This window comes from Thamnophis sirtalis, unplaced genomic scaffold (assembly GCF_051295495.1).
Source record: "Thamnophis sirtalis isolate CommonGarterSnake01/CBP01778 unplaced genomic scaffold, rThaSir2_p1.2 scaffold_14, whole genome shotgun sequence".
NCBI lineage: Eukaryota > Metazoa > Chordata > Lepidosauria > Squamata > Natricidae > Thamnophis > Thamnophis sirtalis.
The window spans coordinates 41143434-41163473 of NW_028261394.1; the positions used below are offsets into that span (position 1 = coordinate 41143434).

General features: G+C 43.7%; 1 protein-coding gene across 3 annotated transcripts in view; it reads right to left on the reverse strand.

The window, feature by feature from the left end:
- MYLK3 (myosin light chain kinase 3) overlaps window positions 1–19827 on the reverse strand; it is a 36473-nt gene extending 16646 nt beyond the window's left edge. The window contains exons 1-3 of one of the 3 annotated variants that reach the window (XM_087729564.1): window positions 19430–19827; window positions 3527–3617; window positions 1840–2230 (exon numbers count right to left, since the gene is read on the reverse strand). In XM_087729564.1, the coding sequence (XP_087585690.1) occupies window positions 1840–2230; window positions 3527–3617; window positions 19430–19474 (527 nt within the window). In that variant the 5' untranslated portion in view covers window positions 19475–19827. Of the gene's footprint in view, window positions 1–1839; window positions 2231–3526; window positions 3618–10249; window positions 10269–13207; window positions 13422–19429 lie in introns of those variants that run through there. The other 2 variants (XM_087729563.1, XM_087729565.1) reach the window with 2 other exon arrangements.
- Window positions 19828–20040: the final 213 nt, after the last annotated feature.

The following is a 20040-nucleotide window of genomic DNA, read 5'->3' on the forward strand; positions in this document are numbered from 1 at the left end:
TGTCACGCGTCACCCCCATTCTCTAAACTGCCCAAGGCTAGTTAAGCGATTATGGGATTTATGTTCCAACATCTGGAGGATACTGGGAGTGGTGCGGTGGCCTAGAGGTGGAGCTCTTGCCTCACAATCAGGAGGCTGTGGGTTTGATTCTAGGTAGAGGCAGATATTTCTCTCTCTGGGCACAATGAGAATATATCTGCTATATAACTAAATTATTAAATATAACTCTGCACTGGCAACACGAAAGGCATCCGGCCACTCAGGATCCGTTCAGTTGCCCGGGATTATGGGGTCATTAAAAGGAGATGATGATCTGGAGTACACCTGGTTGAGGAAGACCAACAAAGATGATATAGTGAAAGCTGTCTTGCACGTCTCCCAGATGTGCTCATGGATATGGACATGACTGGACTTCAACTCCCAGAATTCCCTAGCCAGGAGGCTGAAAAACTAGTGAGTGGAGACATAAACAAATATGGGCGATGCCCTCTTTTCTTTTTGCCACTTCTTCTTCACCAAGGAGCAGACCAATGGGAGGAAACTGCTTCACAATCACTAAAGATCCAAAGTTGATCTCTAATGTATAAATATTGAAACCAGAGCTGTTGCAAATTGTTAGAATCTCTCTTCTCTGAACCTTGCTATACTTCCCTGGGAAAAGAATATTAAGCAGACTTAACTGGATGGGGTGTTTCATAGTACCTAAGGCTATTTAATTCTGTATTCTCTTCCCCTTGGAGAAAAAAAACATTACAATATTTGTAAAATAGAGATGGATTTTTGCAAGACATTCAGTTCATTTTCTAGGTTCTACCATACCCCAAGACCTAAAATGGACACCTGTTGTGGCCCGGCAGGAGCCGTTGGAGCTGCCACCATACTCCGACAGCAAGGGGCCCTATGAGTCGGCCCTAGAGGATGTGGAGGACCCTGGACAGGGTTCCGACTCCAAGCAGGGTGCAGAGAGACTGGTTGGCCACCAGGTGGCGCCTGAGCCTTGGATCAGTGAAGAGGAGACAAGAGAGAGTGATCCAGAAACCAACAGTGAGTTGTTCCGGGATGCACGCCGCCGAAGGGCTACTCGGCGTCAAGAACAACTATGTAATTACAGGAAGTAATTACGCTCAGCTGATGGTCATTAAGCTCCTCTCCAGACTATAAAAGAGACTGCTTGTGCCACACCCTTCTTGCAGAAGTCAACGCTTGGACTAAAGAGAAACGAACATGGCAGGCTGGATTGCTGCCAGAGTTTGTTTGCATTGCTGCCAAGGTTTTTCGGACTTGCTGCCAAAGTCCTTATCTGTTTGTTTATTTGGCTTTCAGCCACCGAGATTCTGGTCTTGTTATTAAAGGACATTCTCATTAAGCATGTCTCGGCTTTCATTACTGGACGGAGGGGGGGCGGTCAGAACAGACACCTAACATCAAAAACGTCATCAAAAGAGCACAACAAAGAATGTTCTCTCTGCGCCGACTCAGAAAGCTCAAAATGCCCAAAGAGCTGCTGATTCAGTTTTACAGAGGAATCATTGAGTCTGTCATCTGCACCTCCATAACTGTCTGGTTTAGTTCTGCAACCCAACAAGACAGACACCTATCTAGCTTAAAACCAGCTTTCCTTCAAAGGAAAATTATCCATGGAGGTTGCACATCTGTAGGCAGTGGACCAACTAGTGCTGGCCATGCCAGAGTACCCATATGAGTTACTGTCGCTGTCAGTTTGCCAGAAATATCATGTTGGGGATTCTGGAAAGCATGAAGCTGGGTGAGATCACCTCTGTTCTATTGCCATCTTCTTCCCCAGAATCCAAGAGCAGAACATCAGGAACTACCAATTACCTTGTCCTTATAACTTCGCCGCCAGACTTTGAGGTAGAAGACACATCTTCCCCAGCAGGTGCGTTGAGTCCACTTTTTTCTCCTCCCTTCCATTGTGGAGTCATCTCTTTCTGGGGAAAGTTGTCTTGATCCATACTTTGGGTCTCTGTCGGATTGCTGCCGCTCGAGCAGAAAGGACCGTCCTTCTGGACAATGTCCCTGATCGCAGTTTCTTTTTCTCTGGGGCGATCCTTGGAGCTGTTCGCCCATCCCAAAGGCTCTGTGGGTTCAACCTGGGCCATCTTCTCTGCACCACATGGTCTGAAGCCCTCCTCAGAAAGGACCGCGCTGGACAAGTTTACCTTTTCACGTGTTCCGTTTTGCTCATCCAACTGGGCTCCCGGTTTGTTTTCTACAAAAAAAAATATTTTCAAAGGAATAAGATAAAAAGCTGGAGGACATTCACGGAGTCCACATTGCAAAAACAACTGCAAGAGCAACAAAGATGATCAGGGGACTGGAGGCATAAATACATGAACGGTTGTAGGAACTGGGTATGTCTACTTTGATGAAAAGAAGGACTAGGGGAGACATGATAGCAGTGTTTTGATATCTCAGGGGCTGCCACAAAGAAGAGGGAGTCAAGCTATTCTCCAAAGAACCTGAGGGCAGGACAAGAAGCAACGGGTGGAAACTAATCAAGGAGAGAAGCAACTTAGAACTGAGGAGAAATTTTCCTGACAGAACAATGAATCAATAAGGCACACTGTGATTGGTTATTGCTTACTCTGCGAATAGAACATGGGTTTAGAATGTGGAGAGTTTTGTGAACTCAAATACATACAATTCGTGACCCGACAAATGCGCGCACGATAAAAGCGCGCTGTCATACACGCGCCCACAACAACGTGCGGACAAAACCGCACCCACAAAAGCGTGATTTCAGTTAAAGTGAGGGTTAGGTTCAGGGTTAGGGTTAGGGTTAGGTTTAGTTTAGGGTTAGGGTTAGGGTTAGGGTTAGGGTTAGGGTTAGGGTTAGGGTTAGGGTTAGGGTTAGGGTTAGGGTTAGGTTTAGGGTTAGGTTCAGGGTTAGGTTCAGGGTTAGGTTCAGGGTTAGGTTCAGGTTTAGGTTCAGGTTTAGGGTTAGGGTTAGGTTCAGGGTTAGGTTCAGGGTTAGGTTCAGGGTTAGGTTCAGGGTTAGGTTTAGGGTTAGGTTTAGGATTAGGATTAGGTTTAGGGTTAGGTTAGGGTTAGGTTAGGGTTAGGGTTAGGGTTAGGGTTAAGTTTAGGGTTAGGTTCAGGGTTAGGTTTAGAACTCGCAGTTATTACTTGTTTATTGAAGGCGCGCTGTTGTCGGCGCCCTTCTTCGCTCATTCGTCGGCGCGATTTAGAACTCGTGGTTTTCTCGCCACGGTTTCGTCAGCGCGCTTTTGTCGAGCGCGCATTTGTCGGTGAACCCATACAGTTTACAATTTTATGAAACAGTTTTAAATCAAAGATAGGCAACCTGGAGCTTTCCAGATGATTGGACATCAACGTCCATAATCCCCAACTAGGAGGGTCTCAATAAGAAATTAGGATGTTGGTAATCTGAAGCATTTGGAGGTCAGCAGGTTGCCTTCTCTGGCCTTAAACAGTCCGGTTAATTTATTACCACGCATTAAAGATTCTGACCCAACATTATTCAACAGAAAGTATTTGTAAATACCTTGCAGAGAATTCTTGCTTTCTGTCTGTATTCCTTTCTTGGGAGGGGCATGCTTTCCTTTCGAACCCTTGTCTTCTGGCTTATCTTTAGTCTAGAAAAGTTTGAAAAAAAACCAAATCCATAAGGTCAATTATACCCATTGCTTGCAAAAAAGAAAAGACACTTATTGTGGTGCCAATGTAGACAGCACAGGGAATCAGGAGGAGCCAAGGGGGCGCAGTGGTTAGAGTGCAGCACTGCAGGCTACTTCAGCTGACTGCAGTTCTGCAGTTCGGCTGTTCAAATCTCACCGGCTCAAGGTTGACTCAGCCTTCCATCCTTCCGAGGTCGGTAAAATGAGGACCCGGATTGTTGGGGGCAATATGCTGACTCTGTAAACCGCTTAGAGAGGGCTGAAAGCCCTATGAAGCGGTATATAAGTCTAACTGCTATTGCTAATCAAAGAAAGTGGAAGTTATAGTATTCCACTATTTCCAGCTACTGGTTCTTCTTGCTGGTTTGCAGACATAGGGGAGAAGTTGATGATTGAGTAGGTAGATTGAATTATGGAAATCAAGAGATGCTGAACACCTTCAATAATGTGAAAATGAAAGAATTGACATCCATATCTCTAGTTTCCTGCATTTGTCACCCTTGATCACCTAGGATAATCTGTCCCAGACCCACCAATCGATGGTTCCAATAAGGGCTGTGTATCCTGTATTGTGAGTAGGACAGTGGCTCAGTGGCTTAGATAGTGATCAGAAAGGTGGCAGTTCGGCAGTTCGAATCCCTAATGCCGCATAACAGAGTGAGCTCTTATTACTTGTCCCGGCTTCTGCCAACCTAGAAATTCAGAAGCATGTAAAAATGCAAGTAGAAAAACAGGAACCACCATTGGTGGGAAGGGAACCGTCGGTGTTGATTCATGCCAGCCACATGACCACGGAGACATCTTCAGACAGCATGGGCTCTTTGGCCTTGAAACGGAGATGAGCACTGCCCCCTAGAGTCGGAAACGACTAGCGCATATATGCGAGGGAAACCTTTACCTGTACCTTATCCTGTATTGTGAGATATCCTGAATTTCTATGATGTGAAACCCATTTCAGAGCTCAACAAATCACAACATTGTCCCAACCTGATTGGTGGAACTTTTATTCCCGAAGCCCTTGTGATGACCTTCTTAGATTAGCAATGTACTTGTCCTTAACTATGTCATTTTTGGCAAAATTAAGCCTTAGGTCCTAGTTCCACAATAGGAGACATTCCATTCTCATGTTCATTCGCTTTTTCTGAGGAATAACCTTGCTAAGAATTAAGCTACTGGTCTATCGGACACCATGGTTGCGCCCTTCATGAGTTTAGTTTCCCTGCTCCTATTACTTACCACTCCTGCTACTATGAGTTGGATACTTACAAACCGTAAAATTCATTTGCTGATTAGCATTTCTCCAAACCCCTCTATTCAACCATTCCACCAGCTATTTCAAAATAAGATAAATCAGCTAAATGTTGGAGATGTCACCAGACACCTGGCTTGTACTATCATGTGTAGAAGCAAAAAATAAAATAAAAAAAGGGCAAAAATACTCAGGTGGTTGGAAAAGATGACGCAACAACATTTTGACTTGAAACCTGAAATATTCCTGTTGGGGATTTTACCAGAAACGTATAGTAAAGAAAATGTATATCTGATTGTCCATGTAATAACAGCAGCTAGAATTGTATTTGCACCAAACTGCCCTACAGAGAAGAATGTGATTAGGAAAATATTAGAATGCGCAGAAATAAACAGATTAAGACTGGCAATTAAAGTGAAAGAACAAACTGATCGTTATACTATGCGGGAATCATTTTAGCAATGGTTAGAGAATAAATATAAGAATTAGAAGTAAAAGTAGATGTGCAAAATATAGAAAATGTTTCCAATAGAGTTAACAGAGTTAAATAAATCAAGAAGAGGATTGTTATGGCATTAGACATTCAAGGTATTAAGCTAGGAATAAATTAAATAACGAATATGATTGCAAATTTTAACTGCTATTAAATATTTGTACCCAGATGACACCGTTTAATGGAAGATAGATTGCTTGTATTAAAATAAAAGTTCAAACAAAAAAAAAATAAGATGATTAAACTCTCAGAAAACATGTTGATGTTTATTTGATGTTTGTTTACTTCATTGGACCCACTTGAGCAAGAAGGGATATTCGCCGGAGAGATTGGGTTGTTTACGCATTCAAATTGGGTATCTTCAATTATTTGGCTCCAGCTTATCTACGGCTTTTCTGAGTGATGAGAGATCTATCGCACCATGTGGCAGAAGGAGACATATCTCATGGAACCTTTCTGAAGCTTTTCTCCATCAACTGATAAAAGGCCCACATTCAAAACAAGGCACCTCATGGTATAACTCCACGTCTGTAAGTGCGTTCGTTTGCTTCACTTAGATATTTTTTCCCCCTCTTTCAAAAAGCAAACAAGCTAATGCGAAATAATGCCCTGGCTGGATATAGTTTGTCTGAGGAATCTACATGTCGGCTGACCTGACTGAAGCCATTTTGAAGCTTCCGTGTTGCCACACTGGAGCTGAGGGATAGGGAGGGGGGGAATAGAGAGAGCTGCCATTTTGTAGCCAAAACAAAATACTTTCTCTTGAGAAGCAAGGACGTTGCCATAGATGGTCGGAGAGAGAGGAGCAGGGGTGGGATTCAGCTGGTTCGAACCGGTAGTTCCAGTGATCAGTTGCCCCCACCCACCCACCCCTGCTTCATTCCGCCCTGTATATTTCCCTTGTTTGAAGCCCAGCTGATCGGCGCAGCAGAGCAGATTGCGGCGTATCAGCTGTTTTACTCACCGGGGCTGCAGGAAAAGGTAAGATTTAGTGCTGATTTCAAATCCAATGTGCGCGTGCAAAGCGAACCGGTTGATAGACCAGTTGAATCCCATCACTGGAGAGAAGTGATATTACCCAGCAACTGGACAGCACCTCAATTGGAACCATTGACCGATTGTTTGGGGAAAGGGGGAAAAAACTTTTAGTTTTAATTAGGTAGAAACTGTGGGAGCCTTTACCAGAACTGTGCCAATATGATATATCCAATAAAACTATTCTTTGAGGAATCTACCTGCCTGAGAAGGATTTTTTTTTATATAAACATTCCACCATTTTGTCAATGCCATCCACGGCGGTCTCCATCTTCTCCATTTTTTCCTGCCTCGTGATGAGTTGCTTTCCTCAGGTTCAAAATCTCAGCGTACGAATTCTGAGTTTCTTTGTGGCGCTGAATTCCACAGATTGGGTCAACACTGATGGAGGCCTTTTCCTAAGTCAACAATCCCTTTGTTAACTTTCTGGAGTTTTCCGGTCATGTCTTCTGGGCAATGCAATAGCTTGTCCACCTTTTCATTGAGAAGGTTGAGTTTTTTGTCCAAGGTATTTTACACAGGGTGCCTTTCATAACTGTTGTGGCCCCGCCAGTGGCCAGCAGAGCTGGCAGCAGAGTCAGAGAGTCAGGAGGTTGTGGAGCAACATGGGCCAGTCCTGGAGGCTGGGGAAGGCTCGGACGAGGGCTCTGCATCAGAGGCACAGATGTGGCCAAGGCCCCCTGGCAGTGATCAGCTGGCTGCCTTCAGAGCTAGACAGCAATGAGGCAGAGGAACAGCAGAAGCCTGTTCCCGGTGTGCGCATGCGCAGAGCTGCCAGAAGAAGAGAACAACTCAGAAATCAGGGTCGGCTTGGGAGTAAAGCCACAGGTGGATGGTGAATGGCCCCTCCCATAGGAAATAAAACAGGAGCGAAAGGGGAGGGGGCTTTTGCAGGAAACAATTCCTTCATTCGTTCATTTCAGGAGTGTGAAGATCTGTCCGTGAATCTCAGAGACTCTCTGCCCAATCTTTCCTTGCAACAGCACCTCATTTGGAAAATATTTACATGGCAGCTTTCCAAGCTAGATAAGGTCTGTGGTCACAACTTCACCTTTGAAAGACTGTTTACCAGGCCTTTGTTGAATGTGAACGAGATGAATTCACATTCATTTAGTAAAAAGGGGTTTTGCCGGGACCAGGAATCTGCTTCGTGCTTTTTGGGGAAGCCTAGGTCAGAAGAGTAACCTGAGGCCTATTTATAAACGCTTCTTGGGGTCCTTTCACACATTCGGAGGAGAAGAGATTAAATGGACAGGTGCTTTACTTGCTGGAATTAAAGAGCAGCGCTTGGAAATTATATCGGCCTTGGGAATGAAACGAAAATTCTAGAACCTGCTAAGAGCATGTCGTCTATTAGCTGCTATGTACCCCACTCTTGTTTCGCATTATCTGTTTTCTTCTTGCATGTATATGAGGATGATGACAAGTTGGCAGCCTGCTTAAAGAGTCCCTCCCCAGCAGCCTTCCTGCCGTCACAAAACCATTTAAAATTCTTCCCTTGAGAGGCTGTTGATAACCAAGCATCTTAAGAATTGGCATCAGCTGAATAGCTGAGATTCGTCGAGAGGAGGGGGAAAGTTGGGATTTTGTTCTTGGTTTTCCGATGGTGCAAGAAACAGCTTATAAAGTGATTCTTTTCGAAGGAAGCGGGGGGGGGGGGGGGAACCCGAATGGGGGATTGAAGCAAGGTTAAACTCTGACCCAATAAAAACAGAGGGTTATTGTCAAATGCAAAATGTACACATGTTGGCCAACAACGCATATACTGGCCGTGCTTAAAATTGGCCGGCAGTCAGGATGTTAAAAATAGGACATTCACGACAATGATACAAAGCATACATCACTCACCAGCGTGCCTTTCAAAGCAGAGACAACTCAAGTCAAATTCTTTCGCTTGTGCCAAGAGAGTCCTCTGGCCATTTCAAGAAAAAAGAAATAGCAGATCAAAATTGTTTTTACGATTAATAGCAAAATCATTAGCCTTACAGGCTACCACTCACCCACCCAAAAAAAAGTCCTTCAAATTTGCATTTTCTTCACCAGGATTCTTTTAGTGAGATTTAACATGAATTTACATTCCCTATGAGGACGCAAAGTTTTGCCCTACTTTTTCTATATTCGCACAAATGAAGGCTGGGAGTTGTGATCCAACATGTTTTTACAGATTACAGATTACAGATTAACAGAGCTGGAAGGGACCTTGTAGGTCATCTAGTCCAACCCCCTCCCGCCAAGCAAGAGAACCTACACCATTCCTGACAGCTGGCAGTCCGGTTTCTTCTTGAAAGCTTCCATTGATGAAGCCCCCACAACTTCCGAAGGCAACTTCTGTTCCATGGGTTGATTGCTCTCACTGTCAGAAAGTTCCTCCTTATTTCCAGGTTGAATCTCTCCTTGGTCAAGATTACAGATTAACAGAGTTGGAAGGGAATTGGTAGCTCATCTAGTCCAACACACACACACACCCAGCCCAAGCAGGAGATCCTACATCTTTTCTGACAGATGACAGTCTAGTCTCTTCTTGAAAGCTTCCAGCGATGAAGCTCCCACAACTTCCGAAGGCAACTTCTGTTCCATGGGTTGATTGTTCTCACTGTCAGAAAGTTCCTCCTTATTTCCAGGTTGAATCTCTCCTTGGTCAGTTTCCATCCATTATTCCTTGCCTGGTCTTCAGGTGCCTTGGAAAATAGCTTGACCCCCTTCCTCTCTGTGGCAGCCCCTCAAATATTGGAAGACGGCTATCATGTCTCCCCTGGTCCTTCTCTTCACTAGACTAGCCATGCCCAGTTCCTGCAACCGTTCATCATATGTTTTAGTCTCCGATCCCCTAAGTTTAGGAAAGCTATCTCAAAGGTGCTTTTCCAAAAGGAAACTGAGCTATGGGGGGGAGGGTTCCCTGAAGAGGAAGAAGAAAATGTTTTACTTCTCATCCAAGAAGCATCACTCTTTTAAAAGAAGGCAAGGACAAAGAAGAAAGCAAAACCTTTTCTTCTTCTCCCTCAAGGGAAAAAAACACACACAGTCCAGCTGCCTTTTGGGAAAGCACTTATGAGACAACCATGACCTGGATGATTGAGAATCACCACAGACATTTTTAGGAGAGCTGCTCTCTCGTGGGGTTGAATGTGTATAAAGCTCACTGTTGTGCGCACACAAAACCTGTGTTGTTTTCCTCAGGGAGATGCAATTAACTTTTCATTCACCAAGTTCTCACATCAGGAGGAATTTACAACAATACGTTTTGCCGCACAGTGTGTTCTAACCACCCAAGTTAAAATAGCTATGATTAAAGGTAAAGGTTCCCCTCGTACACATGTGCTAGTCGTTCCCGACTATAGGGGGCGGTGCTCATCTCTGTTTCAAAGGCGAAGAGCCAGCGCTGTCCGAAGACGTGTCTCTGTGGTCACGTGGCTGGCATGACTAAATGCCAAAGGTGCACGGAATGCTGTTCCCTTCCCACCAAAAGTGGTTCCTATTTTTCTACTTGCATTTTTACGTGCTTTCGAACTGCTAGGTTGGCAGAAGCTGGGACAAGTAACGGGAGCTCACTCCGTTACACAGCACTAGGGATTCAAACTTCCAACCGTTCTGATCAACAAGCTCAGCATCTCAGCCACTGAGCCACCGCGTCCCTATATTATATTTTATTAGAAAATAATAAGCTATGATTAGCAACCTCCAATATCAGCAGTGGCACCTGGTTCTGCCCCAGCTGTTATCTTGGCACAGTTTATCTAGTGCCCCACATTCCCACCCACCCCATCCCTCTTACTTGCCAGCTAGTCTACAGGCAGAAGCCAACATCTTCCTCACCTTAACTCATCCAAACGTTTGTCCTTCAATGTCACCACCATCACTCTTCTTACTAGCTGCCCAAGTGGACTTTTAAAGCCAGGTTGCTCTAACACCCAGATCTCCCACATTCTAATTTCAGCCTGGCACACTCCTCTGCCAGCTCTCTCTGTGACATTTGCATTTGACGTCATTCGCATGTTCAAGAATAATTTATCAGTTGGGGTTGGGGGGGGAAGGTATCAGCAATCTGATCACAACAGCTAACACGGTAAAAGAAACAGGTGGAACCTCAGTTTACCCACTGTTCAGTATAGGTAACTCTTAGGCTGTTAAATTACTTAGGTGCCTTTGATGATTTATTATACGATATCTTCCCTGCCCAACAAAGCCAACTCCGGTGGATCAGAAGGAAAGATAACAAATGATCAATTCATTTTTTGCTCAGAAATCTTGAAAGCCCTCTTAGTTGGCAACATAGCAATTGCACTTAGACTTATATACCACTTCATAGTGAGGCAGGAGGGGGTACACAGGTAAACCCACCAGTGGCTGGCCAGGTTAGGTGGTCTTAATAGAATGGAGCTTATAAATTTATATTAGCTTGACATTTCACTTTAGTGCACTTGACTTGACTTCTAACTTCTACCTTCCTGACTTCTTGACTTCTAACTTCCTCATAAGTATTACAAATATTACGGGGACATGTCGCAAGCTACTGCACAAGGATGGCACAAGGAAGTAATGTGGGTGTAGAATACTGAAAATAGCCAAATGACAGAATAATGTGGGCATCATCTCAGCACTTTTTCTATCCTGTTTTTACGACTTTTAGGATTCACTTCTGCATTGTATTTTTCCAAAATGTACTTCCCTGTCCTAAACAGGGGGCTTGGACAATCAATATGTATACGCCTATTGTAACGCCTACTGATTTACGAAGTTTGATTAAAAGGTATAAAATCACTGCCCAGGGCGTAGCCCAGGCAGTTCAGTTTTGATGTGCGAACACTCTGAACTCTTGATGCATCAATAAACCTGTTTCTCTCGCCTTCGTGGTCTCGAGTCCTGGTCTTTCGTAAGTAGATTGCTAAACCAAACCTCAATCTGCTGCCACAATAGTGCTTTACTGCTCTCTTTAAGTGGTTTAGAGAGTCAAACTCCTGCCCCCAACAATTTAGGTCCTCGTCTTACCAACCTCAGAAGGACGAAGGATGAGTCAACCTTGAGTCATATCAGGATTGAACTCCTAGATGTGAGCAGAGCTAGCCTGCAATACTGTATTCTAACCACTGTGCCACCATGGATGGATGGATGGATGGATGGTTAGAAAGAAGGAAGGAAGGAAGGAAGGAAGGAAGGAAGGAAGGAAGGAAGGAAGGAAGGAAGGAATAGCAATAGCTCTTTTCTGCACTCTTTCTAGAGCATAAACACCTTTTTTACATCGTGGCGACCAAAACTGGACGCTGTATTCCAAGTGTGGCCTTACCAAGGCCTTATAAAGTGGTATTAACACTTCACGTGATCTTGATTGCTCAGAACACGAGAGTAAACTGACAGCATGCGATTCGGAAGAATATAAAACCTCGGCCAAAGTTGCCTCTTTCAAAAGAGAAAAAGAGCAAACCCGAAACGCAGCTTCTGTGCGAAAGGGAATCACAGTCGCAGTACAGAGACTCAGCCATCACATTGCGCAGAAGTAGACATAACAAAGCATTGTTTAGAAATTAACCACCGAAGAAGGAATATTGCGTGTTTTCACAATTCACCACAATAAACAACGAGGCTGTGAAGGAATTGCTTAACCATTTTTTAAATGGTTAAAAAAAAACTTATCTGTTTCATACAGTTTGTAACCTCAAGCTTCATTTGGTAAGAACTCTTAGAAATATGAACCGCGTACATTGATCTATATGCTAAGATTTCCTTTGCTTTTTAAACATATCACATCGCATGAGTCACTCCCTAGGGTCAGTTTGAGGTGGAGCACGTAAAGCTACAAATGGTTGCGAGACCCAAACCCCAAAACTTTAACATTAGACAGTTTACCATGGACCTCACCCCATTCCTAAGAGATCCTTAAAGGGGGCATGCATAAGCACATACCAATGTGCCTACTGTCCCTGTCCTAATATTCCCTTGTATTCGTTTCCATTTCATGTATTCAAAATCATGTTTATACTTACATATGTTATCCAATATCTAATGCTTGATGAAATAAATAAATTAAAAATAAAAATAAAAATGAAAGGGAAATATACAAAGAAAATTAAGTACATATTAACACATCTGCTAACTAGAATAGCATTTGCCCAATGCGGGAAACAAAATAATACCCCCTCGGATGAATTAGTGATAAAAAAAAACTTTGGATTGTGTAGAGATGGACAAATGAACACTGAAATTAAAAGATAAAGAAGAGTCGGAATATTATGAAATTTGGAACAATTGGTACAAATGGCTGCAAAACAAGAATAAAATTAATTAAGTCAAAAAACAATAGAGATAGATAGATAGATAGATAGATAGATAGATAGATAGATAGATAGATAGATAGATAGATAGATAGATAGATAGATAGATAGATAGAGATAGATAGACAGACAGAGAGAGAGAGAGAGACAGAGAGACAGACAGAGAGAGAGAGAGAGAGAGACAGAGACAGACAGAGAGAGAGAGAGAGAGAGAGAGAGAGAGAGAGAGAGAGGCAGAGAGAGAACTGTGTATGAAGTGTGTAAATATAGAAGCGATATATTATAAACAGAAGGGAAAAATAATTTTAAAAATCTGCTATCAAGAAAAATAAAAATGAACCATTCAAGGATGGAAGGAAAACCAAGGCAGGTAAAATCTTGACCCTCGTCGCTTGAGATGATTCCGCCCTTCTAATAAAAAAGACGATTCTAATGAAACCACGGCGGAGAATAACTTCCTTGAAGTGCCACCCGAAAACTTAAATCAAGAGAGATGTTTCCTTACCGCAAATTTCTTGATGTAATCGGAGACGCAAGATCCCCCCATGCTCAAAGCAAGGGACTTATGCAACGAAGAACTATGGTAAAGGGTGCCCATTTTTATTTCCTTTCTTTTTGCTGTCCCCGCACACTTGTTGGGCAGACCCCCCCAAGGACGGCCCACAGCTTTTGACTCAGTAGAGGGGAATGGAAGCCTGGCTCAATCTTGCTGGAATGGGCTGCCTCCTTTATCTGTCGCTGAACCAGGCATTTCAGCCACTTTCTTATCTTGAAGGCCGAGCGATTATCTGTATTCCTACCGCTCACTTCCTGAATGGCTGATAGGGGCCATGGCGCAGAGCATTGGCGCTGACGGGACTAATGAAAGCTGTACAGAGACACGGCATTCAGTTGCACAAAAGCCTTTCTGTAACCTGCGTACACCAGACGCAGTGCCCAGCCGGAGTGTTACTTTCGGGTTAAGAGAATTATCCTACCTAAATTAAATTAGAGGGCTTTGCAATGCGTCGGGTGTAATCCTCAAAAATTACTTCAAAAGTAAGTAAGGGGCATGAACAAAACTGAAGTTGGGAGCTCAATAATGACACCAGCTCTGTTCCAGTGGTGGGATTCAAAAAAGTTTACTACCGGTTCTGTGGGTGTGGCACAGTGGTGGGTTTCAAAAATTGTTCGAACCTACTCTGTGGGTGTGGCCTCCTTTGTGGGAGTGGCTTGCCACCCATGTGACTGGATGGGAGTGGCTTGCCGCCCATGTGACCGGATATGAAGATGCCGACGACACTTGTCAGAACCACCTTAAATTACCTCACACACAGCACTGGCATGCATAAGAATATGATGTAAACTTGTTTTTTAAAAGGCATCTTTGGTTTGCGTTAAAACAACTTCAACACACGCAATGTTCTGATTGCACCACAAACGCAGTCGTCATCCTTACCTTTCACAGAGGCACTGAGTTTTATAAATAGGAGCATGATAGTGTAGAATAATTATATTCAAGGACCAGTGGTGGGTTTCAAAAATATTTGGAACCTCTTCTGTAGGTGTGGCCTGCTTTCCGGGTCCACTGGTGGAACCTCTTCTAACCGGTTCGGTAGATTTGATGAACCGGTTCTACCGAATAGGTGTGAACTGGTAGGAACCCACCTCTGGTGTGGCATGGCTTGGTGGGCATGGCAGGGGAAGAATACCGCAAAATCCCCATTCTCTCCCGATCAGCTGGGACTCAGATGGCAGAGAATAGACGGAGGCAGGACCAGTTCAAAGGTGGTATTTACCGATTCTCTGAACTATTGAAAATTTCCGCTAATTTCAGAACTGGTCAGAACCAGCTGAGTACCACCTCTGCTCTGTTCCCTTAAGTGAGAAATGAGCTGCCCGTCAAGTTAGATTTCTGCTCTTTTCAGAATCGAATCCATAACACTAAACAAGCAAACTCCATTAAGCTGCCACCTCAAAGACAAAATTTTCAGATAGCTGAGGAAATAGCAGTTTTAGGTTGAGCCTCGTCTGTTTCTCGCAAGATATGTCTTGTGTAAGAAGATCCACCCTTCACGTATACACTGTGTAGGGACTACGTATTTCCGGTTGCACGAGTTGTAAGAACAAGCATAAGTTGGTGGTAGAACCCACAATGTATGTGTAGAGTACAAAAGGTTCTACACTGTATGTGCCATTTCTGGGTAACAACAACTAGCTGGGAGAGTGGACTTCATAGACCGTGTTGTTGTTGTGGCCTGCCAGCGGCCAGTGGAGCTGGTAGCAGATTTGGACACTGAAGAGGTTGTGGAGGAACCTGGGCCAGTCCTGGAGTCTGGGGAAGGCTCTGATGAGGGCTCCGTGTCGGAGGCAGAGACGGGGACAGAGCCGTCTGAGAGTTATCAGCTGCCTTCGGAGTCGGACATCAGTGAGGCGGAAGAAGTGTGCGCATGCGCAGAGTTGCCAGACGAAGGGAACAGCTAGAGAACAGGGGTCGACTTGGGAGTAAGGCCACAGGTGGACGATGAATGGCCCCTCCCAGAGGAAAGAAAAGAGGAGCGAAAGGGGAGTGGAGTTTGCAGGAGACAATTAGTTCGCTTCATTGGTTCGTGACTCTCCGAGACTCCTGGCCACGTTTTGCAGATCTTGGCCTGGCAGCTCTCCAAGCCAGATGAGGTCTGTGACTGTAAATCCTCCCTTGAAAGACTTTGCTGGATGTGAATGAGCAGAATTCACAGTAAATTTATAAAAGGGGCTTTTGTTGGGACAAGGAGTTTGCTTCAGGCTCTCCAAAAGCCTAGTTTCAGAAAAATACTGCATCCAGTTTTGGTCACTACATTACAAAAAAAAAATGTTGAGACTTTGGCAAATGTGCAAAGAAGAGCAACTAGGATGATTAAAGGCCTGGAAGACAAAAACATGCGAAGAACAGTTGCAGGAATTGGGGATGGCCTGTCTAGCGAAAAGAAGGACTAGGAGTGACATGATAGCAGTATTCCAGTATTTGAAGGGCTGCCACAAAGAGGAGTGGGTCAACTTATTTTCCAAAGCATGAAAAGGCAAGACGAGAAACAATGGATGGAAATTAATCCAGGAGAGAAGCAACCCATGGAACTAAGGAGAAATTTCCTAAGAGTGAGGACAATTAACCGGGGGGAACTTAATTGGGGCTTAACCAATTAACCTCCAGTCCCTGGAGGTTTTTAAGAAAAGACTGGACAGCCACCTATCTGAAATGGTGTGGGGGTCTCCTTCTTGAGCAGAGGGTTGGACTAGAAGACCTCCAAAATCCCTTCCAGCTCTATTCTGATTGACTGGATGCAAGTCCGTAACAGGTTCCAAGGGACATGCACAGCCCAGAGTCGCAATGGAAAGCTAGAGAGCCGTAGATAGATTGCAAAGGTTGCAAATGGCAGAAGGATGGATGGATGGATGGATGGATGGAAGGAAGGAAGGAAGGAAGGAAGGAAGGAAGGAAGGAAGGAAGGAAGGAAGGAAGGAAGGAGAGGGAGAAGGACAATCTTGTATGACAGCAAAGGTCCCCATTAGGAAATCTGGCAGCTGGTTTGGAACAAACAAGCTCCAACCTTCCTCCCTTAATTAGCAGCTCTAAATACAGACGGGTGGTGTAAACAGACACCCTGCTACCACAGTAGTTAACATAATACATGAAGATAACTGCATTATCAGTCAGATTTCCTCTGCCTTTGGGACTTCTTTTGAATGCAAGCAGTTTTGTTTTTCTTTCTCTGAGGTTCTGCAGAGGGTAGACAGGAAGAAGATCACCATGCAGATAGATAGATAGATAGATAGATAGATAGATAGATAGATAGATAGATAGATAGATAGATAGATAGATAGATAGATAGATAGATAGATAGATAGATAGAATTAGAATGATGGAATTAGATAGGAAGTCTAGCTAAATAGCTAGACAGACAGAAGGATGGATGGATGGATGGATGGATGGATGTATACTGTAGATAGATAGATAGATAGATAGATAGATAGATAGATAGATAGATAGATAGATAGATAGATAGATAGATACTGTGGTCTCCCTTTAATTATTTATCAGCACAAATACAACATACTGTAGATACTGTAGATAGATAGATAGATAGATAGATAGATAGATAGATAGATAGATAGATAGATAGATAGATAGATAGATAGATGATAGATAGATAGATGATAGATAGATGATAGATAGATGATAGATAGATGATAGATAGAATTAGAATGATTGAATTAGATAGGAAGTCTAGCTAAATAGCTAGACAGACAGAAAGATGGATGGATGGATGGATGGATGGATGGATGGATAGAATTAGAATGAATTAGAATGATGAAATTAGATAGGAAGTCTAGCTAAATAGCTAGACAGAAGGGTGGATGGATGGATAGAAAGAATTAGAATGAATTAGAATGATGGAATTAGATAGGAAGTCTAGCTAAATAGCTAGACAGAGGGACGGATGGACAGACAGACAGATTTTAAGGTACATGTCCCTTTTAGTTTGGCATTTATAGCTTCATTGTTCCAGGGAAAGAAAAGTTTCAGAAGAAAACATAAACGTTTAATTCAACTACATATGCTAGTTTTGTGGCCGCTTAGGAAATAGTCAGGCGTGGGAAGGGTTTTGTGGCTCCTGGTGTTTTCTTTTCTGTGGGAAACGGGTCCAAATGGCTCTTTGAGTGTTTAAGGTTACAGACTCCTGTGCTAGGGCTTATTTTCCAGTTGGGTCTTATTTTGGGGAAAAACGTGGTAGTTGCATTTTGCTGAAAATAAAAAGGTTGGTTATTCCTGCAGGCACCCGGAGGGGAGAAGAGCTGTGATCAGCCTTCCCAGACCTATTCCGGTGTGGCATTTTTAACCCGGCAGAGCCAGAAAGCCTGCCAAAGAAATAAGTAGCAGGCAGCTTGTAAGATTGAGCAGAAATTTCACTCATACCAACCGGCCTGAAGTGCTTTCCTGGTGCAGCAAATTGAGCCATTGTCACTTTCACAGTGAACAGACAAACTGTAGCAGAGACCGAGGTGCAGAGTTGAAAAATCTCAATAAGCGAAAACAAATATGTGACCTCTCCCCTCCTTTCCCGTGGCAAATGGGCTTTCCTATTAATTCTGTTTGTTCCTAAAAAAAATTTCTAACCCAACAACCCTGAGAGTTTCTTCCCCAACTGCCTGTAACTACTTAATCACCAAATACTTCTACCCTTGAAGGGGGAAGCATTGCAATGTTGTATTTTGGATTTCACAAAAGCTCCTTGTTCATTCGTCTACGCGGCTTAGCTGTTGCATTACTGGCCAGGGATCAGTATCCAGTATCCAAATAAAGCACATGTAGAAAATAACAAGGTTCTTTTTCTCATTTCTTTTGCTGTTTAAAGGCAAAGGTTCCCCTCGTACATATGCGTTAGTCGTTCCTGACTCTAGGGGGCGGTGCTCATCTCTGTTTCAAAGCCGAAGAGCCAGCGCTGTCCGAAGACGTCACCGTGGTTATGTGGCCTGCATGACTAAACACCGAAGGCGCACAGAACGCTGTTACCTTCCCACCAAAGATGGTTCCTATTTTTCTACTTGCATTTTTCACGTGCTTTCGAACTGCTAGGTTGGCGGAAGCTGGGACAAGTAACGGGGGCTCACTCTGTTACATGGCACTAGGGATTCGATCTGATGACCTTTCCGATCGACAAATTCAGCTTCTTAGCCACTGAGCCACAGTTAGTTTCTGGGTGCTCAAACCAGGAATCTCATATCTATAATGGCCCATTGAACATCTCATCAACACAAGGAAAACCCGGTATGTTGGTTCCTTTGGTACTTTTTCGTTTCTTTTTTAAATTTTATTGATTTAAAAAAAAAATTAATTACATTTCTTGCTGCTTAATAAACATTGTGTTGTCTGGGTATTTAACTTGCTTAACAATACTGGTTACGTTCTTAATCTCCACCCCTTTTCCCCAACCACTGATAAACTAGATTCCATGTTGGATAGTGTTCTGTGTCTTCTTTCTGCTTAATTTTCAACTTCAATCTATTCATTTCTGCACAGCCTAGTATCTTCTTAATTATCTCTTCATCTTGGGGCATTTCTTCATTTCTCCAATGTTCAGAATTTAGAATAACAGAGTTGGAAGGGACCTTGAAGCTCTTTTAGTCCAACTCCCTGCTTAAGCAGGAAACCCTACACCAGTTCAGACAAATGGATATCCAACATCTTCTTAAAGACTTCCAGTGTTGGGGCATTCACAACTTCTGGAGGCAACTTCTGCTCCACTGATTAATTGTTCTGTCAGGAAATTTCTCCTCAGTTCTAAGTTGCTTCTCTCCTTAATTAGTTTCCACACATTGCTTCTTGTCCTGCCCTCAGGTGCTTTGGAGAATAGTTTGACTCCCTCTTCTTTGTGGCAACCCCTGAGATATTGGAACACTGCTATCATGTCTCCCCTGGTTCTTCTTTTCAATAAACTAGACATACCCAGTTCCTGCAACCGTTCTTCATGTGTTTTAGCCTCCAGTCCCCTAATCATCTTTGTTGCTCTTCTCTGGACTCAGAGTCTCAACATGTTGTGCGAATATAATCCTCACTGCTCTTGCGACATGTAATATTAAATACATACTTTTCTTATCTAATTTTCCCCTATATTATTACTAATAAAAACAGTTCAGGTTTAAAATCTACGCGCTTCCCTGCCATCTTTTCTAACCACCTGTGTATCTTGGCCCAAAATTTATCACCTACCTTTTCATCGCTCTTCCAAGTCAACGTAGAATTGGATACTAGCATAGAGCACAGAAGTGTCACCGGGAAACCTGCAGAAGCAAAGGAGCTCAGGAGCCCGGCTAAATCTTTTCTCCGTTATAAATCAGGAAAGACCATCGGCACAGCTGCAATTGGATAGAAATAAAATGGAAACACGGGTTTTGTCCTGCGGAAGCATCCTCAGACAGCCCTCGTCTCTCTGACGGCACAGCTTTGGCAGCGAGACATTTCAAAAGGTGCTTCCCTCCGGATGGATTAGAGGGAAAGGTCAGAATCTCTATTCGGCTTCCCTAAAATAATGGAGATTTGTCTCCCGCATCTCACAAAGAGGGAACATGTCGAGGCCAAGGAGATCCTGCCTTTTAAAAAAATCTCCCACAGTCTATTTTGAAATCGTTCCCTCCGGGCCATCACCAATCCCGACCTTGCGAATGACTGCATATTGTTAGCTGTTTCTATTTAGGAAAGTGGAGAGGAGAAGGCGGGGATGGGACGGCACAGGGGAATCTGGTCAGATTGAGGCCGGAATGGAGCGGAAAGCATGCCTGCAAACATAATGCAATGCTCACGCCTTGCATCCTCCCCCCCCC